Source organism: Mauremys mutica, chromosome 2 (genome assembly GCF_020497125.1).
Source record: "Mauremys mutica isolate MM-2020 ecotype Southern chromosome 2, ASM2049712v1, whole genome shotgun sequence".
Classification (NCBI taxonomy): Eukaryota; Metazoa; Chordata; order Testudines; family Geoemydidae; genus Mauremys; species Mauremys mutica.
The window spans coordinates 176,329,649-176,356,413 of NC_059073.1; the positions used below are offsets into that span (position 1 = coordinate 176,329,649).

At 41.3% G+C, this 26,765-nt stretch overlaps 1 protein-coding gene across 4 annotated transcripts in view; it reads left to right on the forward strand.

The window, feature by feature from the left end:
- Positions 1–26,765, forward strand: part of CTNNAL1 (catenin alpha like 1) — a 149,682-nt gene that overhangs the window by 95,149 nt on the left and 27,768 nt on the right. For all 4 annotated transcript variants that reach the window (XM_045003768.1, XM_045003764.1, XM_045003766.1 and 1 more), the window contains exons 8-11: positions 1,545–1,631; positions 7,259–7,417; positions 11,661–11,753; positions 19,892–20,042. In XM_045003768.1, coding sequence (XP_044859703.1) covers positions 1,545–1,631; positions 7,259–7,417; positions 11,661–11,753; positions 19,892–20,042 — 490 coding nt within the window. The remainder of the gene's footprint in view (positions 1–1,544; positions 1,632–7,258; positions 7,418–11,660; positions 11,754–19,891; positions 20,043–26,765) is intronic.

Sequence of the window (26,765 nt, forward strand, 5' to 3'; positions counted from 1 at the left end):
TTGCAAAAATCAACTGTCTTGAGTGCTGAGGTCCCATGCTGGGTACTACTGAGGTTCCAGGCTCCTTGTGGTTATTGGTAGTACTTCTAAGAGCCATGCTACCAAGTATACTTTCGTACCTAAAACATCCTCAGTACCATCTAAACATGATAGTGATAGCTGAGAGAAACATTCTGCTTCCAAGAAGCTCACACCAACAGACTTTATTGGTATGTAACCTTCAGAACCTAGACATATGACTCCCTTGGTATCTAAACTGCCATTTCATGCCACTTGGTTACCTCCAAAGCACTCAATATTATCAGTACTGACAACTTCTAATGAAAGTGACTTGTTGAAACAGACACCTCCCTCGGTACTGCAAATCCACCCAGTACTATAGGAGTTTAGACATTCCCAAGACTTTCTTTTCAGTTCAGCCAAAGTGTCACATTCTGACAGACAAAAAGTGCCTTAACCAGGAGCTAAATTGGAGAGAACATATCAGAACATAAGAGTAAAAACATGACAAGAATATTGTAATTATCCCCCCCCAAAAATATTACAAACTCCATTTTAATGTAATTTTTTGCCTGTTATTATGGAGTGCATTTCTGGAGAAGGCAATTGAAAGAAAGTATAAAGAAATTCAAGAGACACTGAACAATCAGGAATATTGGTTTAAGATGTTGTGTTTTAAAAGATACATTATCAGACTGGGCAGCTATTCCTTTTTTTAAAAAAATTATGCCACACACAATCCAGAATCTGTGTTATTCATCTGTTTGTAGCTGTTAGAGAGAGTGAATCAAGATAAGTTTTAAATCTGACCACATCGATCTTGTGTTGATGCTCTTAATTAAGATAATTTCCCCCCCCCCCCATCAAGTTTTGGAGAAAGAGAAACTTTTTAGCCCCTACCTTTTTTTCAACATGCATCCTCCTTCACCTCTTTTGTGCAGATTGTCTTGTTTTGCAAATACACACAAATTCCAATCACGAAAGCATTGTTTTGTATAAATTGAATGAAAGATTCATAGCAACAGTTCTTATGTTACAGGAACAGTTAAAATTTGTAGGGCATAGAAAAAGATTTATTCTATTATTTATTAAGTAAACCTCTTGAATTTAAATGACAAACATTAATTCGATGAATTACTCTTTTTTTAAATAGTGAGGTTTTTTATAAAATCTACTCATGGGCTTTTAAAAACTGGAATAGCTTTAGCTAGCTTAACAGGATGGTTCAGGCATAAAGATTTGATAGCTGATACTAAATAAAAAAGCCCTCTTTTCTCAAAAAGGACACAGTGTTCAAAACTGAAAAATCCTTGTTGAATAAAAATAAAGTTAATGGTCTGGCATCATTAATTGTTTTTTGTAGATTCTTGATTCAGTGATGAATAAATAAATGTAGTAGTAATAATGAATTCTTTTTATATATATATATATATTTTAAAGAAAATGTACTTAAAACTGAATTACTGCATTAACACTGCCTGGCATAATTTGTACATCAGTTGGGGTATTTTTTTTTTAAATGTTTGATTGTCTTTTCCTTGCAGCAAAGCCAGAAAACAAAGGATATCGCAGAAGACTTGGAAGTAGCCATACTAAAAACATGCCAGTGTATGAATGAACTCAAAAGAGAAGTAAGTACAGCTTATATAAACACAGTCTGAAGGAGATTTTGAATCTCCTTTATTTTCACATGTGTAATGCAAAATAAGGCCCTGACTCTGCAAAGGCATAAACATCACATTACATGCTATACATTGTTCTGTTGACTCAGCTGAACATTTTGATAGTCTTAACTTTATGCTTGTAGGTAGTATCATAGAATCTTATCCTGCAGCACTTACTCAAGTGAGCAGAAAACAGTAGGACACTTCTAGGAGTAAGGACTGTTTGTGTAAGTAAGTGTTACAGGATCTGATCTTTAGTGAATTTCCCAATGGAGCCAGTGCTACTGTAAAAGTCAATTAAAAACTTCTTCATAGGGAGCAGGAACAAGTAGTACATTTTCAAATGCATATATATAATCCACAGAGAGGTGAGGTAATATCTTTTAGTGGACTGGCATCTTTCCCAATTTACGTTTATCTCAGACACTCTGCTTCCGTCCCCAAACCCGAAGAAGAGCTCTGTGTAGCTCGGAAGCTTGTACCTTCCACCAACAGAAGTTGGCCCAGTAAAAGATATTGCCTCATCTACCTTGTGTCTCTCATATCCTGGGTCCAACACAGCTACAACAACACTATATAATCTGCCAATTTAGTGCCAAATTTTGCTCTTTAATCAGAGCTATGCATGCATCCAAGTTTACTGTATAAAAAGGTGGTACTTCTTCACAGGATTTTTAAGAAACCGGGAGTTATGTTAACCGGTAATTGTTGCTGTATTCACATGTAGTTGTGAAAACTGAATAAATGGCTTTTGCAATTTCTTTGCATTTTACCTATTGCAATTGAAAAGAAAACTTACTTATTTTCACTATGAAATATATTAAATATGTGCCTTACAAAAACATTTTTTCAGGTATCTTGCTACAATCAGGGATGGTCTGGACAGTATTTGGTCCTGCCATGAGGGCAGGGGACTGGACTCGACCTCTCGAGGTCCCTTCCAGTCCTAGAGTCTATGAATCTATGAATAGATATTGTTAAAATGCAGCCTAAAAAAACTAGAACTTAATTATTTACCAAGATTATTGTAGGAACTGCAATTATTCATAGTAGTATCTGACATCTTGCACATTTTTATCCTGAAGAATTCAAAAGCACTCTAAATATTACGTACAAAAACTGCTTAAAATAGCTTTTTAGGTGCTAAGTCCAGATCTTGAACGTTAGAAGTGTCAGAATTTAGGTTGATTTTGAAATGTCAATTTGATCTTCATGTGCATATGTATGATGATTCAGTCTTTAATTAGTGATCATGTGCTGTTTTATTTCCCCCCATGGGAACTGTGCCTCATTCAGTGCACAGGGTGGATGTTGCTCAGTGAATGAGGCAGCTATTTGGTATTCTGGTTTATCCTTATTTAGTGGATGGCCTTATGCCTTGTTTACTGCACACAACTCAAATTCTGCACTGAATACAGAATTAGTGATTTCCTTATGGTCTTTTTTATGGTGTTCATCACTCTAGTATCCGAGTGCCTCACAAACATATTAAGGAACTTATCTTCTCAACTCCCTGGGTGATACGAGAATTATTGTTCCTATTTTACAGTTGGAGAAACAGACAAAGTGACTTGCCTGAAGTTTACTCCTGGGGGAATTCTGTACCACTTTGCACATGCAGAATTCATGTCTCCTGCAGATTTTTTTTTTCTCCGCAGAATATGGCCACATGAGGACGGGGACTGCGGGGCCACACGAGGACAGGGGCAGATATTCCTAACTGAATGGCAGAGGCTAGGAGTCTGTGTGGGGGAGGGTCCCCAGCTCCCTAACAATCCCCTCCCCCCAAAAAAACCTGTTCCATGCTTCTCCCACCCACACCCAAGAACCCTCCAGGTTCATTCCCAGGCTCCTTCCCGCTCCCTCAGCTCTTCTGTTACCCCAATTCCCTCCAAGCGTTTGCACTGCTTCTGAGGGGTGCAAGAAATAAGTTTCTGTATTGTAGTTTAAATTAATTCTCAAAGTTTAGTAAAGAATCTTATTTGTCAAAAAACATTTTCTGAATTTTTTTGTGTCTGTATTGTTAGACATATTTGCGGACAGATATTTTAAAATAAATTACCAAAATATTTGAAACTGGCATGATTATTTTGTTTTGTTTTGACAAATAAAATATGCAGAATTTTGCTGCATTTTAAAATAGTGTGCACAGAATTTTTAACTTTTTGGCACGTAATTCCCCCCAGGAGTAGAGGTTGTGCTGCAAGTCATTAGCAGAACCCTAATTTGAACTCTGGACCGACGGACTCCCATTCCTTTCCTCATCCCTCCATCCAGAGCTGTTAAGCATACACAGCTTCAGTTTGACTTCATTTGCAACAGACTGCTCAACACACGCCAGGCGTGTCAAGCTGGGCATCCAGAAAATGAGGAACACACAGTTAGTAGCTACCTGCCAACGTTTTGATGTGACTTGCTCATCATAAGGAAGTCTGTGGCAGAGACAACAATAGAATAGTTCTCTTTTGCGACATTCACCTTTTTTAACCACAGGACACCTATCTCATTCTGTACATACCTGCCTACTTCTAGAGTAAACGGGGTAGGGACTTGTTCTGCACACAATTCTGACTTATTCCCTGGCCGCCATCCATCCTGTGCACTGAAAATAGTATGTGATCATGCAGTTAACACCAGCTCATAATACATATGCATAAAGGGGCCGGATTTAATTTGCATAGGAAGTGCTTGACTTTGCAACCTTAAATAACTTTCTTATAATGTCATTTTTTAATATCATTTCCATTGTTAGTCTTAAAAAAAAAAAAATTAAAAACAAATTCTGTTTTCTACAAATGTAATGTCAACAGTTTGAACCCTGAACCTCTCAACACTGCAACACAGACTTCTACCGCTTAAGTTTGAAGACTTACTAAATTAACTGGCAGCAGCAGAATAGTTATCCTCTGTAAACCAAACACTAGAAGAGGATATATAATACACTTACCCAATGGGTGCATAAGAAGCCCTGCTTTATTGACAGTGTAGCCAAGGTCAAAGATATGGCAGATTATTTGAGAGGCAGTGGAGCTAACTGGGTGCCATTGGATTTGACACATTAAAAATCTGCATTCTACATTCCCAGCTTTTTTGCTCTCTGTGGGGAATGAAGCCTTCCTTAATGAACAGTTCGTGAAGGTTATAGAACTATTAACACCTCTCAGTAGAGGTGAGTCTAACCCATGCAGTCTTGGTTCCCAGCTGTTTGGGCTCCAGGGCTTCTTATCCTGCACCTGTGAAGTGGTGAAGGGGATTGTTCCTCTGGGGCCAGGTTCTGGGTCCTGGGTGTGGCTGAGAAGTCTAACCTGCCTCACTCTCCCACATCCCCTGCCTCTCTAAATTGATCCATCAGGAGCCAAGCTAATTCTGCTTCTGAGGGTTCCAAAATCTTGCAGTAACCCCTATATTTAGGTTGCCTTACATTTTTCATTATGAAAGATTCAATTTTAAGAAGCTATAATACCGCCGTTGTTTAAATACCACTTTATAAACTCAGTAGGGAGATTGCTTTGGGGCCAAGGACATGCCTTTTATTTAAAGTTAGCTGCTTAGTACAGTAGTAGTGTGGGCCTACCCTTAGAATGTTTAGAGATTATGGCACGCTGCCAAAATTATGCTGCCAGTCCCTCCTGCGATACAAGCAATATATTTGCAAGAATCATTTTATTAATCACTGCAGTGAACCCAGCTCTGGGTTAAAACATGGCAATATTTATTAGCACTGGGCAACATTACCTAAGAGTTTACCATGTGAAATGAAGAATACTACAGTTGATTGAAAACATAGCAGTAATTTAGGTAGGCAGAAGTACTGTAGTAAGTTTGTGAAGGCACTAATAAAAAGGCAAAAATGAAAACCAGACTTTTATCCCATCCCATCCCTTCCCACCTTATCTGGGGAGGGGGCCAGGGGAGGAAGTCTCTGGCCTGGCTGGAGCTGCTCCGGCAGGCTGGGCAGCACGGCTGCAGCATGTTCCAGCTCCCTCTGTTGGGGGGAGGGGCTGTGTCCCACCTCTCCCTCTTTATACGCCTTCATAAGCCGTGTTTGTCTTAGCGATTGGCTGAATGATAAGTAGGACTGAGTGGACTTGTAGACTCTGAAATTTTACATTGTTTTGTTTTTGAGTGCATCTGTGTAACAAACAAACAAAAAATCTACATTTGTACGTTGCACTTTCATGACAGATTACACTACAGTACTTGTATGAGTTGAATTGAAAAACAGTATTTCTTTTATCATTTTTACAGTGCAAATATTTGTAATAAAAATAATATACATTTTGATGTCAGTTACAACACAATACAATATATATGAAAATATAGAAAAACATTCAAAATATTAAATAAATTTCAATTGCTGGTCTATTGTTTAAGTGTGATTAAAACTGTGATTAATCGTGATTAATTTTTTTGAGTTAATCCCATGAGTTAACTGCAATTAATTGATAGCACTATAAGTAATTGTTTTGTCTTTGACCATTGATTTCTTAGGCTCTAGGGTGCTCTTGTGCCAACCTTCTCTCTGTAATCATGAGGACTGGAAACTTTTATTTTTTTTTAATTGAGATTTTAATGAACTCCGCTGAGTTCACAACCGGAGCTTTAGGACTGTTGCAAGACTCTCAGTATGAGAATGACAACACTGTAGCTATGGCCAGGAGTGTCCCTAGTATTATGATGCCAGTGGATTCCTGTTGCCAGGCAGCTGGAGAAAGAGGGTTATAGGGCCACAGCTGGTGCTGAGCTGCAGGTCTTCTAAGCAGATGGCCTTGACTTCCCAGGGATCCCCAGGGATCTACCAGGTGGGCCCAATAACATATTGGGGAGACCTGTCCCTGCTTCTGGGATTATATGGAGGAATTTTCGTGGGATTTCCTCCCCTGAGCCCCACTCCTGTGGCTTTTTCCCCCCACTGTGGAAGAGGGTGATGTGGGCTATTGTTTTACTCATTTGTGTCTTGTCTTAAGTTAGATCACAACCTGGTCACATTTTCAAGCTTTTCTTTGCAACATTAAGGGTGAGATTCTGATGTCCTGTGAGTCCAGGTGCTGGGATACTAGGAACTGTCTCCAGTGTCTGTGCCTTAATCTGGCTCTGCCTGTGTATCTACAGTATACAGTGGAAAAGGCCTTCCCCCGTCAGTAGGTCATGTTGGGTTTGGGCAAGAAGAGGGACCACTGATCCTTGTTCACACAGGGCTGGTGGCCTCAGTACCTTATGCAGCTGGTATAGAGGAGGGCTGATTCCAGTTGCAGTAATTGCCAGGGGGATGCAATGCAATACCTTATACCCTGGCCTGCCCCAACTGCTTTTCTGTCTGCCCCCCAAAGGCTTGAATACGCAGCTTTTTTTGAGGGTAGAGTGGATTTTAGTTTACGTATCTGAGTAGAAGTTTCAGAATAAATCCCCTGAGGTGCAAACATTCTTTGCAGACTTCTTCTGAACTTAGTACCAGTAAGCTTTTTCTTTTTTAAATTCCTGCCTCTTGGTGATCTGCTGAACCCACTATCGCTAAAGTATTTTTATTGTATATTAGCTTCACATGTTATTTATCTTTCAATGCTTATTTTTTCTTTTCCTTATTGCTACTGAAGCTTCACCATGCAGCCACATCACTGGCAGCAGACCTGCTAAGATACCATGCAGATCACATGGTTCTGAAGGCATTAAAAATCACAGGAGTAGAAGGAAATCTAGAAGCTGTAGCAGAATATACTTGTAAGCTATCAGAGCAGAAAGAGCAGCTTGTTGAGGTGAGATAACAATTTTATTTTCAAATAGATTTAATATAAAAAGTGCCAAAATCTATCTAAATGAACTGTTCATCAGAGTGTCTTTCATGTTTTAACCTGTAGAATGTACCTCTGGCACTACTGGCCTCTACATTCTCCTAGAAGATAGTGTCTGAATGCAGCATGAGCTTCCTCACTGCACCAAACATTTGGGTTCACTGTTATAGAATTGGACCCACTGCCCCACCTGCACAGTCCCTGTTGCTCCTTGCTGTGGGCACAGGAACCTCATTGCCTGATTTTGGGGGACCTCTGTGACTGCATATCGGGGCCAAGATTTTCATAAATAGGAGCTTAACGTTAGGCTCTTAAATCCAGATTTAAACACTTGCCTACTTTCTCAAGAATACTAACCAACCAAAAGCTTCCATTGATTTCAGTGGGAGATTTTAGGTGCTCATCCTTCTTAAAATCAGGCAAATGCCTAAATACGAATTCAGGAGCTTAAATTTAAACACACACACACACACACACACACACACACACACACACACACACACACACACACACACACACACACACACACACACACACACACACACACACACACACACACACACACACACACACTGTATTCTATTTTTATTTCCACTTTAACATCTGCTTTCGCTGTATCTATGTCTGAAGCTCTGGGGATAACTTCCAAATGTGGCATTTACATTAATCCTGCTTCTAATAAACATACAAGACTGAAAGAGAGAGCTCTGTGCATGTGAGAGTGCATAAGAGTAATTGTGCTGGCAAATGGCGAACACTGTAGTTAGGATTACATATGGACTTCAATCATAAAGCCAGTGAAACGGGTTTGTAACTTTCTCAGACGTTCTCCTTTTGGGCTGACATTTTCTCTGTTCCTTCTCAGTGAGTTGTTGCTTTTTAATGTTTGCTCAAAAACTAATACATTTTGCTCAGAATATGGCAGAAAAATTCTTTTCTGCTTTAAAATCAATTTGACACTGTTTTGCTCAAAGATAAGTCAAAAGGAGATGAACTTTGAAATTGAAGTTTTCCATGTGACTAGTAATCACTGATCAAGTTTCATTCTGAAAGACATTTGTTTTCTGAGTATAGAGTTATGTTATTTACATGGCTACAGAGGACTATATACTCTGACTATTACTTGGATAAGTAACGTGCAATACTCTTGTGCAACAATTTTTCCTACAGAATTTCTTAGTTGCCAAGTTTCTGAATCTTTCATATTTATTCAACTGTGAATGTACACTATGATATCGGTGTAGAAATGAGTATTGTAGAGTTTTTTCCTTTCTTTTGGTTTTCTTTTAAGAACATAAGAACAAATGCTGTTCTGGGATGCACACTCTATGCTCCCATTGACTTCAGTGGGAATGTTGGCTCAGATAAATTTATGCTGTATTACATGAGCTTTTGTATTTAAACTGTTGCATTTGAAATTTAAACAACCATCAGGAAATATTACTATGAGGACCATATTTCAACTTGGTATTGCATATCCTGTAAATTTTGTTTTTAAAAAAATTAACACAAATAGCATTATTACGTTGGGAAAAAACACATATTGAAAGAATGTTTGTTACATAGTCAAGCATTTGAAAGTTAGGAAATGCCAGGGTTAAGGTTACACTTACAATCTTAATTCTTTCCCCTTGTGTATTTGCACTGATAGTATATGATCATGTACTTAAAGGCTATGTATTTTCCACCAATCCCCTGCCTCAGTCAGGTCACAGGCTGAACAGTGTTCTGGGAATGAGACAGCTGTTCAATATTTTTATCCTTGTCATCCAGTGTATGGCATCTGCCATAATTACTGCACACTATCCAAAGCCTGCAATGAATACATAAGTATTAATTCCTCATAGTCTTTTTCAGGGTGCTCATCGTAGTTTTTGAGTGCCTCATAAAGATTAATGAATTTATTTACGCAATTCCTCTGACGTAAGAGAGCATTATTAACACCATTTTACAGATGGGGAAAATTGATATGGAGATTTGCCGGAGGTCACACTGAATCGGGCAGAGATAGGATTAGAGCTTGTGAGCCCCCTAATTCACAACACTTTTCTCATTCCTATAGACCACTCTTCCTACTGGCAGAGATGCAGAGTGGCCACCATAGCTTCAATTTAACTTCAGTTGCAGCTTAGTGCTCTGCACTTGTGCAAATCTGGCCCCAGGAATCTCAGGTTGGGCACACAGAAAATGAGGAATGCACAGTAGGGGCCACCTGCCAACATTTTGGTTTGTGACTTGCTCCTGATCATACAGAAAGTCTCTTTGGCATGGACAGGGATAGAGTTGAGTTCTCACGTGTGACATTCACCTGCCTTAACTGCAAGACCATTTTTTCTCTTTCTGCAGTCCCCTGTCTTTTTTCTCTACACACCTGACAACTTCTACAGAGAACAGCCTCATTCACTGTACAACCCTAGGTCATTCCCTGAATGCTCTCCATCCTGTGTGATGAATGAGGTGGGGTCCTGTTGGGGGTGGGGGGATTTACTCAAGTAATTAAAGACTGTGTCGTAATGCATACCCACAAGGATGCAGAATTAAGGTTTCACAGCCAACATAAATTCTGGGATTTTTTAACTTTCAAATATTAGACTTTGTAACTAAATACACCGCTACCTCGATATAACATCACCCAATATAACACAAATTTGGATATAACGCGATAAAGCAGTGCTCCAGGGGGGCGGGGCTGTGCATTCTGGTGGATCAAAGCAAGTTCAATATAACATGATTTCACCTATAATGCAGTAAGATTTTTTGGCTCCCAAGGACAGCGTTAGATCGAGGTAGAGGTGTAATGTTTTTAATGTAGTGTGAGTGGGTTAAATATGGAAAAATGTAAAAATAAATAAATATATATATTTTTACAACTGTAACAGTCCCCTCTCATCATGCACCGTCAGAAGACTTAGCTGGAAGCAGAAGGCGGCTGTCCCAGCATGTGTGTGGGGGGGGGAAATGGGCTGCTGGAGCCATGTGCTAAATTTGGGCTGTTGCTGGAGGAATCACACACCCCTCCCCCAGCTCTCTGTCTGCTCCCCTTCTGGGGTGTGAGGGAATTCCTTCCCCATGTGATACCCTTGGAGGAGGAGGCGGCGGCGGCGGCGACAGCAGCATGTGCTGGCTCTTGGGGGTGTTACTGTGTGGAGCCTGATCTGGCTTTCTCTTTGCCCTCCCCTCTTAGGGTATGCCTAGACTTCAGTAAAACACTCTTAGCTGGTCCAGGTCAGCTGACTTGGGTTCAATCTGCTGGGCTATAAAATTGCAGTGCGGCCTTTCTAGCTCAGGCTGGAACCTGGGCTCCCGGACCTTCCTCTCTCGCGGGGTCCCAGAGCCCTGGCTCCAGCCAAAATTTGAACATCTACACCACAATTTTGTAGCCACATGAGCCCGAGTCAGCAGACCCAGGACAGCTGGGGTGTTTTATTGTGGTGTAGACATACCCTTTGAAAGGCTGCCTGCACCTGGGGATCGCAATGCAGTATAGTGGTGTTTAGTAGTGGTACAGGCCTGACCTTATATTAAAATATTTATATTCAGTATTACTTAACTTTCTACCAACATTTTACTGACAAGGTAAGTCGCTTGGAATGGAAATAGTGATTTTCAAAAGTTTCTGTCACAGCCAGAATTTCCCTGGATATAGAAAAGGCACTTCTCTGGCCCGTGGGCTTTCTTCCTGGCAAAATCCATAAGCCTGCATCAAATGATAGAAGTTTTTAGACCTTCTCAAAAAAAGGTTGCAAGAATTTTTAATGTGGAAAGTGCTAAGCAACTTAGATGTTGGAGTTGCTACCAGAAACACAAATGCATGTAAGCATGATCAGGTTAAGGTTACTGTGAGGCCTGGTAACTTTAATTACCTGATTGAAGGTCAGACAGTTAAATACACTCTAATGTAACTTCTTTTCTTAAAATTTTCCTGAGGCTTAGGAGGACAAAGGGGAAGGAGAAGCAAAGGGGAAAATAGCTCGATCCTTGTTTTCGTGGTTTGATCTCACTTGAGCCCCTTGCTGGAATTATGACCCAAGAATTCATACATGTTTGCTACTCCAGATGCAATTTCTGAAAAATGTACTGTACCTGATAGGTTTGCACCTTTTCTCAGGAATGAAAAGAAAATAAACTTTACTGCTGTGTACCCTTCTTTAATATATCTTATTTATAATATTATTTACTCTTCAAAATATCTTAACTTTTTTCTTAGACATGTCGCTTGTTGAGGCATGTTTCTGGAACAGAGCCACTTGAAATTACTTGCATACATGCAGAAGACACCTTTCAGGTCATTGGCCCACAGGTATGCCTACCTTTCATTTGATGACATTTTAAGTAGAATTTTGTAAAATGGATATACACTAAGATAAACATTCAACATATGTTCTTGGAGGCATGCCAGTTCAGTTCACAAAGAAACATAGTGAAAGTATTACAAGTAGGAGGCAGTGTAAATATTTCTAGACAGGTGTCCAAGCTAGATCTTCTGGTACATCTTGATTTGTGCTCTAGACATTTTGGAAGACCTTGAAAAGCTGGCATAAAGCTCCTACATACCCTGTGCGCTTTCCCGGCATGTGCTGTAGCTTCGAGTCTGCTTTAAGTTATGCTGTCTTATACCAGCCACTTTGGGCTGAATATTAGCCCAGGACAGATGTAGAGTAGGGATATCCTCGCCAAGGCCTCCTTTTCAGTAACTGTGCATCCCTCTTCCCACCATGCCAGCAGCAAGGAGATTGAGTGGTCTGAGCCCCTGTGCCACTGCAGGATCACTAGGGTTATCCTCCATGGGCCGTTGGCTTGAGTGTTGCGGCCAAAGTATGGTAGCAGTGCATTGCAAAGTGGCCACAACCCACCCAAAGATCTGACCAGTCAGTCTCTTATTTATGTAGGGCAATTTTCACCTCTGTGCAGAGGACCAATATAAAGCTTATGAATCATTTAATTCCTGTTTTGAGAGTTTAAATAGGACTCACTGGTACGTAGGCCTTCACAGGCCCTTTGTACAGGGATGAATTTCACCCACTAAAAGCTTACACCTCCGTGCTTACCCAAGTATAAAATTATGCCACTACTACACATGTAAACACAGCCCACCAGCTACTTCAGGGGCTTAACAATATTGTGCCTAATAATAGTAATTAGTATTTACATAGTGCTTTATATATAAAATGTATTTTACAAACACTGACTAATCATTTGTTAGTACCTGTGGATAAATTTCTTTGCAGTCGTCACATGAGTGTATGCAGAGGTAACTATATATTTTTATGTAGAACAATACTGCATCAAATACTGCAGCCTTACCTATGTACATCAATACTGTACCTAATATTTCATTCACTGTATGTTTATCTATATGCCTGCCTGCGGATACCCATGTAAAACACAAATAGCTTCTTTTAAAGTGCTAAGTATTTATTATTAGTCATTAATTATATTAGACACCCAATGTGGGTGAGGTATTATCTCTTATTGGGCCAACTTCTGTCAGTGAGAGAGACAAGCTTTCAAGCTTATATGTTAACTACTTATGCTAAACAGTCTGTTCTTTGAGTAGCTGCAGCTGTGTATTCCACTTAGGTATGTGTACACATAGCTCACCAAAGCCAGAGAATTTTGCCTAGTAGTACCCCTAGAGGGGCAACACTCACACCTTGTGGCCATAGCCCCTCCCCTGGCTACATGAGGCTGCGTTGCCCTGACCCTCCCCCCCCCACCGCCCTGGCTGGAGTCGGCGCTCTGGGTAGTTCCTAACCTCACAACCTCGCTATTTTTTATTGACTTTTCTAGTTGTATATAGCTGATTCGTACTCTTAGTATAGTGTTAGTTAGGTTTAGTTTAATTATTTCCCTGGTGAGGGTGTCACCAGGGTTTAAACAGTGTCTGCTGGGTGGGGTAGTGATCCCCAACAACAGTCCCCACACACGGTGTTTTCTGTGCCTAGGCAAAGCCCACATCAGGGAGCGGTGTTCGATTTGCAAATCATTCACAATACTGGGTGAGGGATCTTTTGTCAAAAGCAGCACCTGCTTGAACAGGCCATTCAGCCTGCTTCAGCACTGATACCCAAGTTGGATCAGAGGTCTTTCTCGGGGTCTGATACTGCTGCTGTTTTTGTGCTCTGAAGAAAGGGAGGAGTTATTCCCCATTGAGTGTGCTGATGAAAAGGTTGCATACGACGGATCCAGGTCGCTCCAGGTTGCATGGGGACTTGTCTGCCTCCTCCAGAAGAAGCATGAACTGGCACCATGTGAATACTGGTGTAAGGGATGGAGCAGGTCCTGTCAACTGCTCCCTGGTACCACACAAGGAGGTCTGTGACCCCACACTGTCGACTCCAGTTCTGGCCCCAAAGCATCCATCAAGTCCAGTACCAACGAGTGCAATGCCAGCACTGGCTGTTTACATGCTGGTGGCATATCAGACAGCAATGGCCCTTCTCTTCCTTTCTGTCCCATCTCTCACTTCGTCCTGGACTTTGCCAGGGCTGCACTGTTTCTAGCCCTGTTGGCTGGGCAGGCTGCTGAACCTATGGGTCTGTTGGCACGGCATCCTGATGTTTCCCTTCCATAGTCAGTGGAAGTGGGGCTGGTGCCAGGCTCTGCTCAAGGGATCTGCTTGGTGCAGGGAACTTCTTCGGTATCCCTGCTGTGGGTGCCACTGATATTACTGAGGTGGCACTCACCGCCCTGCATTTCAGCACCATCCGTCACCTCAGTATCACTGTCGACTTCGGGGTTGACGCCACTGCCAGCACTGGAAATGACAAAGGCATGTTTGATATCACCAGTACCGTTTCTGCCATCGCTGTCAGTTCCCTGTTCATTTTGGACTACAGATAAGTCAGACCAATTCCTCACAACCTCAGAGCTGGCTCCACCTTTCTCCCCTGAAGCCGAGGACTCTTTGGCATCCAGGTTGGGGTCTTCCTCCTCTCACTTTCTATCGTCTGACTTGCATCGCAGGCCATTCATAGAGCACTATGTGTACCAGGATTGGCGCTCATCTTATGGTTGGGATGTGGGCCAGTGGCCAACCGATGCCCTACCCATACCAATGAACTCTATGTAATCCATGTGATGCTTCTTGGTCACAGAGGTCCCTCTCCTCATCTCACACTACGGCGAGATCACTGAGCAGATTTGTGGTGGTGACTGTCGCTCTGCCATGTGCCCAGGCACCAGTGAACCTTCCCATTGTGGAACCTCCAAAGTCATCCTGTCCAGGTCTGCCAGTCCTGGAGCAGGATCCAGCTCTGGCACAGTTAACTGTTTCAGCTTTGTCCCAGCACAGTTCCAAGGTGCTGGCTCCTCTTCTCCTTTGGTGCTGGAAGACTTCAAGGCGTATCAGGACCTTTTGCAGCATGTGGCTGCTTCCCTGGGTATTCAAGCAGAGTTGCTGCAGAATACCCATAAGCTGTTTGATATCCTGCAGCCGTCTGCCCCTGGGAGAATCTCCCTCCTTATTAACATCGTGCTCTTAGAGTATGCTACGGTTCTCTGGAGCATGCCGGCTTCAGTACCACCTACTGCAAAGCACGTGGGGAAAAGCTACTTCATACAGGTGCAGGGATTTGAAGGTTTTAACTTATATCTAGCCCCAAATTCCCTGGTCATAACCATGGTGAATGATAGAACCGAGCAGGGCAGATTTAAGTCCACGCACAAGGATAAGGACTCTAAATGGATGGACTGATGGCTAGGAAGATTTACACCTCTTCTTTGCAGATGTACATTGCTAACCAGCTAGCATTCCTGTCCAAATTCGACTTTGTGAACTGGACGATTATGTCTTAAGTTTGTGGACCAGCTGCCAAAAGACTTGAGGGAGGAATTTCAGGCATTTATCACCAAAGGCTGTTGGTGGCTAAGACTTTGCTGCAGTCCGCACAGGACGTCATGGATACTTCAGCCAGAGTTATGGCCTCGACAGTGACCATGAGAAAGGCATCTGGTCTGCAGAATTCAGATATTGTTCTCGATATGCAACAGGCCACAGAGGATTTGCCCTTAGATGGCAGAGTGCTTTTTTCAGAAAAGACAGATGAGACTCTCTGCACTCCTTCAAGGACTCTCAGGCTACCTTATGGTCCTTAGGGGTATACATGAGCAGTGCAGGGGTGCCACTATGGTGGTTGTCAGCAGCAGCAGTATGGTCCGTAGCCTCTCCCTGAGATGGATGGACTACCTCAGAAAGGGGCACAGATCTCAGAGGAGGTGGCATTCAGATCCACAGTTTGGCCAGTCAACATGCCTTCCTCTTGCACCATCCTCTCATCCACAAACACCCATTTTGACTCTAAGAGTAAAATCTGTCCTCAACCTTTATGGCCTCCACAAATATATCAGATATGCGAGGTTCCAAACGGTCACTCTATCGACTATCCTCCCTGCATTGTCTCTGAATGACTGGTTTGCTGCTCTGGACCTCCATAAGCCTACTTTCATGTGTCAGTTTTGCTGAGAAATGGAAAATCCCTTCAGTTCGTCATAGCAGAGCACCATTTTCAGTATTAGGTGCTTCCCTTCAGCTTCTCTTTTGCCCCTGGGGTTTTTACCAACTACATGGTGGTGGTGATAACATACCTCAGGAAGAAAGGAATCTACATCTTCCCATATCTGGATGACTGGTTACTGAGGGGCAGGTCCAAAGAAGAAGTCCTTTCTCACGTCAGCACTACACTGTGCTTGCTTTGACCATCCATGTCTCATCCTAAACACTGGGAAGTCACCTTTGGTTCCTACTAAGAAAATTGAGTTCATTGGTGCCCTAATAGACTCTCCAAATTCAAGAACATTTTTGCCAACCGACCATTTTCAGGCAATTCACTACCTTTGCCTCAGCCTGCAATCTCAGCCTTCCATCACAGTTCAGATGTGCCTGATTCTCTTTGGCTACATGAACCATCTGCATGCGAGCCAACAGTTTGCAACGTTGCCTCTTCACCCCTACCATCCGACTCTTCACTCCTTGGACAGATTGGTCTCTATCCATCCACTGGTCCTGGACTCCTTGCAGTGGTGGAAGCTTCCAGAGAATGTTTATCAGGTTGTTCCCTTCATCTGGCCCTTTTCAACGAGGTCTGTTGTCATTGACACTTCCCTAATGGGCTAGGGAGCACATCTGGGGTCGTTGAAAGTTCAGAGTCTGGTCAGAGCAGGAGTTCTCACTGCATATCAACGTGCTGGAGCTTTGGGCCATCTACAGTGCATCGCCTGCTTTTCTGTACTGTATCTGAGATTCATGGTTCACATACTTACCCACAATACCACCATGATGTATCATGTGAACAGGCAAGGGGGAGCACACTCCAGGATGCTCTGCCAGTAGGCAATCAGGTTGTGGTAGTTTTCCATCAAGGAGAGCATCACTCTGATAGGACCATCTTAGGAAGAATTTTTCCCTGACCCACATGTGGTCTCTGAAGACAAACATTCTCTGGGTCATCTTTGCAGCTTGGGGAATTCCGTTGATCAGCCTGGTTGCCACAAGGGACAACGGGAAATGTCATCTGTTCTGCTCTTGATGCGGGCCTCGGTCCAAACTCCATCTGACGCTTTCTACCTCAGCTTGCTGTCAGTTCTCCTGTATGCTTTTCTCCCGATCATTCTACAGGTAATCCTCAAGCTGAAGGTGAATCAGGCCAATCTCATTCTCATTGCCCTGGCATGGCCAAGGTAGTGTTTGTTGTACGACCTTCTTGTGCTGTTAATTCAGTCTCCCATACCCCTTCCTCTCCATCCTGAGCTATTCACCCAGGATCATGGTTGCACCATATATCCTGTGCTCAGCTCCCTGTATCTCCTGGCACGGCTGGCTTCATGGCTAAATGAGGAGAAAATGCAGTGTTCGGAGGCTGTTCAACAAGTCCTATTCAACAGTACAAAGCCCTCTGCCAGAATGGCCTGTTCAACTAAATGTAAGCGGTTTTCAGTGTGGTTGTTGACCCATGGAGTTCAACTGACATTGGTTTCTATTGAGTACATCTTGGAGTACTTCTGTACCTTCAGTTGCTGGGCCTTGCACTTAGCTCATTGACAGTATATCTGGCAGCAATAGCAGTGTTTCATCCCCCCATTCTGAGAAGATCAGTCTTCTCCAATTCCGTAGTAGCAGGATTCTTAAAAGAGCTTCATCTCCATCCTCCCATCTGGGAGCCGTTTCCTCTGTGGGACCTTAACATGGTCCAAGTGGCTTTAATGGGACCTCCATTCAAGCCCCTGGCATCTTGTCCCTTTCCACTTTTGTGTCAGAAAACTGGGTTCCTGGTAGCCCGAGTTCTCCTGGGTTACAGTGAATTGGGGTGACTGGCCCTGCGCTTTAGTGAGGAGGTGGGCGGGGAGGTGAGGTGAGTAGGCGGGGAGGGGCGAGGAGGAGCCCTCTACCAACCTCTCCCTACCCCCAGCGCCTCCTGCCAGCCAGCGGCCCTGCCAATCAGTGCCTCCCCCTCCCTCCCAGCACCTACTGCCAATCAGCTGTTTCGGCAGTGTCAGGAGGCACTGGGGGGTAGGGGAGAGGAGCAAGGGCGCAGTACGTTCGGGAGGGTGGGTGGAATTGAGCGGAGAAGAGGCAGGATGGGGGCGGGGAAGGGGCAGGGAAGAGTGGGTGTGGGAAGAGGCGGGGTGGAGCCTTGGGGGAAAGGAGTGGAGTGGGGGCGGAGGCAGGGGGAGCACCCCGCGGCAGAGAGAAACCTCTATCCTGGGCCCCGCAGCCCCCGAGAGACAGCCCTGCTGGTTGCAATAACATCCAGAAGGAGAGTCTGTGAGTTGCAGACTCTGATGGCAGAGCCTCCTTATACACAAGTCTCCAAGGACAAAGTGACTTTACGGCCACATCCAAAATTTTTGTCTGAAATGGTTTCTCAGTTGCATTTGAAGCAGGAGGTATATTTACCTGTGTTCTTTCCTAAGCCACATTCATCTCCAGAAGAGCAGCATCTCTATATGTTAGATGTCAGGCAATGTCTGGCCTTCTACCTGGACAGGACTAAACCATTTCATGCTTTGCCTTGCCTCTTTGTGTCATATGCAGATGGTATGAAAGGAAAAGCAGTCTCTTCACAGACTCTCTCTAGATGGATAACGTCATGTATCAAGATTGCAGATGAAATAGCTTTGTCTGTGCCTCCTCAGTAGTTGTGAGCTTGTTCTATGAGAGCACAAGGGATCTCAATAGCATTCCTCAGTGACATCTCAGTATTGGACATTTGCAGGGCTGCTATGTGGTCATCCATGCAATAATGGCGTAATGGTGTGAAAATGTTTGTATCTTCCAGAGTGGATGAAAGTTTTGGTAGGGTGGTCCTGCAATCCTTGTTTAAGTAGACTTTGACCCCTGCCTCCAGGGATGGGTACTGCTTGTGAGTCACCTAAGTGGAATACACGGCTGCCTGTATTTGAAGACATGGCTGCTAATAGTAATTGTGGTTCTTCAAGACGTGATGCAGGCGTGTATTCCATGACTCATCCTCCATCCCCTCTGCATGTGAATTTTAGTCTCTGGGCATTCAGTGCGAAGTAACTGAGAGTTGGGGTGGTGCTGCCTCATATAGCCAGGGGGGACGGGCTAAGGCCATGAGGCCCAAGTGCCGCCCCTCTCCAGATACTACTGTGCAAAATCCTCTGGCTCCGGCATGCTGGGCGCGCACACACGTAAGTGGAATACAAGTCTGCATCGCATCTTGAAGAAACATAGTTAAAGGAAGTAACCGTTTCTTCCACCTTGTATTTAGTTGTCACTTTTCCCGGACCTGAAGAAGAGCTCTGTGTAAGCTTGAAAGCTTGTCTCTTTCAACAACAGAAATTGGTCCAATAAAAGATATATTACCTCACCTATGTTGTCTCCCTAATATCCTGGGGCCAAGATGGCTACAATAACACTATAAAAATGTTACATAATCTCAATAAACTAAACTAATTTTGACAGAATATAACAAACTAGAGTGGAAGAGTTGAAAATGTCATGTACCTAGTTTTAACAAGCAACATGTTCCACAGGTATAATTCTGCAGACCTTTATACATGAATAATCCTTATTTATGAACATGGGTCTTCTGACTTCAGTGAGATTATTTGCACATGTACAGATTATTCAAATTTGTAATAGTTTGCAGGATAGAAAACTAAAATTAGCATGTCTTGAAATACTTGTATTCTTTTACTTCTCTTTCCTGTTGTCTAATATGCTAGAACTTTTTGTCCATGCTGATTTTAAAAAAACCTGCATATTCACAAATACATTTAATACCAGAATGTTTCAGCGAAAGGCCTTAGAAATATAACTGGTTTTGCTCAACAGATGTAGTATTAACCCTTTCTTAATACTGACACTCTTTCTTGTTTTGTGTGGAGGCATTTGCAAATTAGCCTGTAACATTACATGAGAAGATGTTTTTTTTTTTAACATTTGTTGCTCTATTATTGCTTTTTTTTTTTCAGATAATTTCTGCTGCAGAAACACTGACATTACATCCATCTAGTAAGATAGCAAAAGAAAATCTTGATGTGTTCTGTGAGGCTTGGGAGTCCCAGCTGAGTGACATGTCCATGTTGTTAAGAGAAATCAGTGATGTGTTTGAGGGAAGACGAGGTAAGAGTGCTGTTCATCATAACACAAGTGCAGCATTCCAAGTATTTTACCTGGTCTGCTAAGCTGCAGTGTAGCAAATATGCTGTTTTCTGCAGATGGATACAAAATAAACACTCCTTTTTTAAATATGACAACTTGGTATCTAGGTAATATTACATCAATTCAGTATATTGGTTTTATAGAAACAATGGATTGGAGTATAATTTCTAGATCTGCTACATAAAATACAGAACACTTGATTTTAAAAACCTAAGGTTAAGACCTAGATCAGGGGTCGGCAACCTTTCAGAAGTGGTGTGCCAAGTCTTCATTTATTCACTCTAATTTAAGGTTTCGTGTGCCGGTAATACATTTTAACATTTTTAGAAGGTCTCTTTCTATAAGTCTATGATATATAACTAAACTATTGTTGTATGTAAAGTACATAAGATTTTCAAAATGTTTAAGAAGTTTAATTTAAAATTAAATTAAAATGAGGAGCCCCCCAGACCGGTGGTCAGGACCCAGGCAGTGTGAGTGCCACTGAAAATCAGCTCGCGTGCTGCCTTTGGCATGCGTGCCATAGGTTGCCTACTCCTAACCTAGATCCTGTAAAAACATATACATGTGCTTAACTTCATTCACTATGTATAGTCCCACTGAAATCAAATGGAACTGCTCACAGTACATAAAGCTAAACACATGTTGTAAACCTTTGCAAGAATGGAGCCTAAAGGCTGAAGGAGTTGTATGGTTTTCATATCCATCTATTGTCATGACCTAATATGTCACTGAGTGATACCAATCAAAATTCTCATAAATTGTAAACAGAAAGTAAATTGAATTGTATGACAAGTATAGTTTCATCATAGGGATTTAGTATGATTAGTATTAGAATTTCAGTTTTATTTTTGAAGTGTAGTCTTTGAGTTTTCCAAATTTTTCCATTCTGCTAGGCTTTTCATTGTCCAGTATTCCTGGAAAATAAATATTTATTTTAATTCTGTACTATCAGCTTGAATTTTATTCACTTCATAATGTAGTGAATGTAGCTATTTGATTTTTGAACTGCTGTCCTTTCTCCTGGATGGAATCTCTGACGACTCCACACAATCTTGGGATGTTTTCTCTGGTTGGTAAGTTAACTGGTATTTGTACATGTAGAATACAACCATGGAACTTCGAAGAACAAATCTGTGTTTACTCTCATTTTAGTGTCTCCTCTATATGGTATTCTTTTTTGAAAATTTAATAAAATATTCTAGTGTTTCTTTTTATGTAATTTAAATTTTTTTCAAAAAGTTTGTCTTCGGTGCAGCTTGGCATATCACTTTTGTGCAGTTAAATGTTTGTATCATTCTTCAGGTTAATATAGAGGTACAATGTAACATACCATATATTTAGGCTTGGCAGAATTAGTTTATTTTTTTAAATAATTTTAATGGGTAATGTTGCTGTTTATTTTTAAGCACTTTTTTAAAAAAAAATGTTATAGATTTAAATTTTCACAGTTGCAGGAAATTATTGTGTGGGTGTGGGGTCAGACAATAATTATTTAATGACAGGAGACGTTGAGATTCAAAAAGTTAAAGCTTCAGAAGTGTTAACACACAAATTGTCACATCACATGTCAGAATATACAAAGTAAATATCCATAAGTCAAACTCTAGCAAGTTCTCTAGCACCATTATCTTGTATTTTTCTAACTTCGCCTAGCTGTAAATTTCAGTCATCATCCATGGAAATACGGTGGGGGTGTGTGTAAATCTACATTTACTGATAAAATTGTAATCCTTCCAAGCCTAAATATATTGAATCTGTTTTGTGTTTTAAGAAAAATTACTCAGGAAAATGCAATGATTTGGTTAAAAAATTAGACAAACAAAGATTTAACACAAATTTTTCATATCTAAGCTGTCACTGTATATTCTGAATCAGGGTAGACAGATTGTCATTACATACAGTACTTCACTAACTGTCAATCTTTGAAAGAATCCTATTGTTAAAGTGTCAAACTAGTAAACCTTCATTTTTGTATTTTGATGAACTTCTGCTACAAGGAATTCACCTGAAAATTGTTGTCTTTCTTGGTGCAAAGTCATATATTATCTGTGATGTTTTATTAAGTATGAATTAAAATATACTAAAACTATGAACAGGGCTAAATAAACAGCATGTGCTATAGCATAGTTAGGAATATGAAAACAATGGGAAACTTATATGTTCATGTTCTATCTGTTCCTCATCTTATTCTGGAACTACTGGATATGAGATCCTGTTTATGGGCCTGATCTTGCAAGAAGATGAGAGCCCTCAGAGGGTACTCATTACCTCACAGGATCAGTCGCTTAACTGGGATTATTAACTTTCTCTGAGTTAAGGGAATTTATGTTTTTGGAATTTCAGCAAGAGCTATGTAGGTAGGTTAATTCCAATTGGCAAATGCAGATCAATTGTGCTCTTGAAAAATCAAGTAGAAAAATTATCTTTGTTATAATGTGACATCATGAAGAAGACATGTTCAGATTTATGGTTAGGGTTATAACCGAAGACATCTTTGCATGTCTTGAACAAGTTCCAATGCTTTTGAGACCATTTATCAAGGAAATCAAAATAGTTTGGGGTTAGTTATGTCCGAATAACCCAACTTTCTTTCTTTAGTAGCAAAATGATGGTGTGTTTTAAATTATATTGTATCAAATGCTAACTATATTTACTACAAGTTATGTAAAAATAGGTTTTAAGACTGACTATGCAATTTGAAATCTATTGAATTCTTATGTATTTAGGAAATAGTTTCATGTTACCTTATTGGGATGGGGGGAAAAAACTTTCTGGGTGTTTGTTTTGTTATATTTTAAATGTTAGAGCAGAACAGTGCTGTTTTGCAGCAAAGTATTTACTCATCACCCACAAAAATTGAATATTGGTTTTGAAGTTAGAGGACATTCCTAGGATATCCTGTTAGGGACAGTTACTTTTCCTATAGTGTTCCATAGGCAGTGACTACAAGCCATATGGGTTCTGTACAGCCAAATTGTGGTTGCTGCCCTGGACATTCTGAAGAGGAGACTGTGCTGTCTCCCTGTTTCTTAGCCTACCTGTGCGGTAGCCATTCTATGAATGCCAGACTTGGAAGTTGGGGGGGAGAAGGTGGATAGCACTTGCCAGCAATGATAGAAACCTCATACCATGCATCAGCAGGGCTGCAGTAGATATTGGCTATTCCCGTTCTACAAGTGCAGCAAGGGACATATTTCTACATGTTTATAGCACCCAAAAAGCATTATGTTAGGCATGTCTTCAGGCACTGCTCCTCCTTCCTACCATGGCTCAGCCTGCTGAGGGACATAATTGAGCCTTTTGACTCTAACTGGCTATTATAAAGGGGTGGGGGGGGGGAATACCTTTTTTTAAAGGACCCTGATAGAAAAATAAAATGGGGGTGAACCCCTCTTTGTATTCTCCATTATGTTTCACTTAATTTGATTTGTGGCTTATGATAATACTTAAGTACTTATGATAGTACCTCCATGGACTTCCAAATGTGGCTTGCCTTAGTGGCAATGGCTACCAGCAATAACCCTAAAAAGCACTTTACTAGTTTCAGCATTACATTGTTTTCCAGGAACAAGTTGATAATAGGTGAAAGATGAGGCTAAATATTTAATCATCATGTCATCATGAGATGACAGAATTTGTGGATGTTTTCATCAAGTAATAATCTCATCACATCCTGTCACAGTGTAGGGCTTGATAACATTATATTATCATATGATCTTGTTTCCCATAGTAAATTATACTACTTATTCTAAAACTGAGATTGGTAAAGTCATCTTTATTTTACTTAGTACAAATGTGAGAAATACTTTGCTCTTATGAGGAGTATGATTGAGTCTGTATAATAGAAGATAAAAATGTAGGAAGATAGTGCCTTTTCTCCTTAATTCTGAAATTCAGAGTTTTTAGAATACTGTAATTTTGTATTGTCCCTCTAAAACATTTGGACAGTATGGTAGAACTAGTATTTAAAAGCCCGAGAGAAAGAAACCTTTGCTGTTGACAAACACTGAAGGGCAACTGAATGTTCTTGGCACCTCTAATAAAGTAAGCATTTTCTATGTTGTTGATTCAAAGTGTGTTTGTCTCATCTGTTGTTTGGATAAGCAGGTATGCAATTGATTTTACATCAGTGTTTATTAAAAGTATTAGCAAGCTATGCTCTTTGCAAACTAAGATTTGATAATTGACATAGATTAAATAGAAAGCCTTCAATAAAAGGGGCCAAATTCACCCTGGAGGTAGGAAGATGCAACTCCATTTATTTCAGTGGTGTTATTCCAGTTTACACCTAGGTTAAATTTGTCTAATTGTTTTTATGATAAACAGTCTTTTGCAGGGCTGCATATACCTCATGAGAGAATTACTGTATTGGTCTGCAGAACTGTCCCTACCAAACAGTTGTTTTCTGAGTAAGGGAGAGTTGAGCTCAGTCTGCCCTAGAACAGAGTGCCTGATCCAACCATTCGGTCAGTAGACGTCTTTTCATTGAGGGAAAGGGAGCAAGTGAGCAAAGCATTTTCCCCTTCTTCAATCTCCCTCTGCTCTGTGGTGTACAAAGAAGAATCCTTTGACAGCTCCCCATGCCTTGAGAAGTGGTAAAAGAATATCTTCCCCTTTAGTGGTCCCCCCCTCTGTCCTCCTTTCTCCATGTGATTTGAGAGAGTTGATTAGATGTTAGGATTTGTGGAGGAGGAGAGTGGTGAAGGCAAGCAAACGTAGTAGTTTTGGAAGGGACAGAGACTGAAGGAGCAGGGAGAAAACTGAGGGGTAGTATTGAGATGGCATGTGATGGGAAAGGAGGATGACACAAGGACAAGGGGAAAATAATGATAGAACTATTAGACGGTGGAACAGTAACAAGGAAGATGGAAGAAGAAAGGAGAGGTGAAATGATAAAAAATTGAAAAAGAGGAAAAAATATATCAGGAGAGAGAGAGAGAGAGAGAATGGAATAAAGGAAGGTAAAGAGAAAGAAGGACCGAGGTATGGCGCATATTCATTTTGATAATTTTATTGACAGCTGAATCCCAAAATGATTAAATAAATGTAAATATAAAATATTTTGTGTATACACATAACTTTTATTATAGATATAAAATCCATGAATAAATTGATGTGGGTGATCTCCTTGTCAAAGATGACTTATCTTGTGCTTGAATAATTTTGCCTTTGGAAGACATGATCTTGTATCTAGTGGCTTAAAAAAAAAATTCTGAGAATAATCTCACTTGCACCTACCTTGGCAACAAAATGCACACAGAATTGTCACTCATAATTTTTTAGCTTCCACCACAAGACAGGCTGGGAACTCCTAGCTCTTAACATTTTTCCCCCTCTCAGGCACTGGTAGTTGAGTGCCTCACTTTTGTGCCTTTTTCAACTATCAGTACCCTTCTAGAGTCTTCATGCTGGTTTTTTTAGTACAGTCAGCAAAGACTCCCTCACTTGAGCTGTATGTTGGTTTTGTTCTCTTCTCTTCTGGTGTTTGCCACTGTTTCCCTTATTTTTGTTTACACTCTTCTCCCACTCGGTTCCTTTGTTGATGGTTATGTATATGTATGTGCACACGCATGCAAAAGCTTCCATTTTAGTTTGGGTCTCGGTACACTTGTGGCTATGCTGAGACAGTCTCAATGTGCCCGTGTTCCATTTTCCTCTGACATCAAGGGTTTTCAGCTTGTCGCTTTGAGATTTCGTGCATAGCACCAAGGGAGACCTCAGTATTTGACACTTTTGAACTGGGATTCTTGGTGCTACTTTGATAGCTTCTTTGTTGGTTTTCTTTCTTGTTGCTTCGTACCTGCTTTCCCCATAGTACTGTGGCCCCTTTAATCAGACAGCTTGGCATACCTGAGATATCATCCAGAACATTTGCTAATTTATAACACTCTTCAGTGCAGAGATTGGTCCACTTGGACAGAAGTTGGGGCAATGAAACACCTGAATGATTTTCTGTGTTCTTTTGATCTGTTTAGGAAGACAGTTAGTGCCCTGATGCCTGCTTCACCTCTACTGTGGGTAACTTGGCTTCTCCTTGATGGAAGTATGGTCCTGGAAAGAAAGCTGGCCGACTTGTAGTGCGATTACCATGTTAATCAGCCACCCCTTTTGGAAGGAATTTTGGTTGTAGGTGAAGGACCACTTTGTCATGTAGTGAAGATTGTAAAAGGAGGGTCAGCCATAAGACCCTGGAGCTTGCTCACCTTTTTCACATTTGTTAAGGCAATAAGCTGTGGATCCAAATAGGGGTTTCATTACCCCAGTGAGCACTAAGTTTAAGTCCCAGGTGGGTATTTGTCTTTCAACAGAGCGACTCTGTTCACTTATAGTCCATTAATAAAGCATTTCTCTACAAGATGACCAAGCATGCTCTTGTTTTCCACTTCTGGATTGTGAGCTCAGATGCCTGTAAGGTGCACCTTTTATAGAAGATATGGAGTCTCATGGATGAGAGGTATAATAAGTACTCCGAGATTGAGACTGGGGCTGTGGTTGGGGAGAGTTTTTTGTCCACGGTTACTCACGTAAATAGAAATGTTTTTAACAGACGGAAGTAGATAGTGTTCTATGATTTAGCAAGATCTCTTGAATTTGACCTGAGCAATTAAGTTTTGAAGCAGTTAGAGACCAATAAAGACCGTTTGTCTTGAAGATTTTGGCTGAGCTGCTCCATGAGGATGT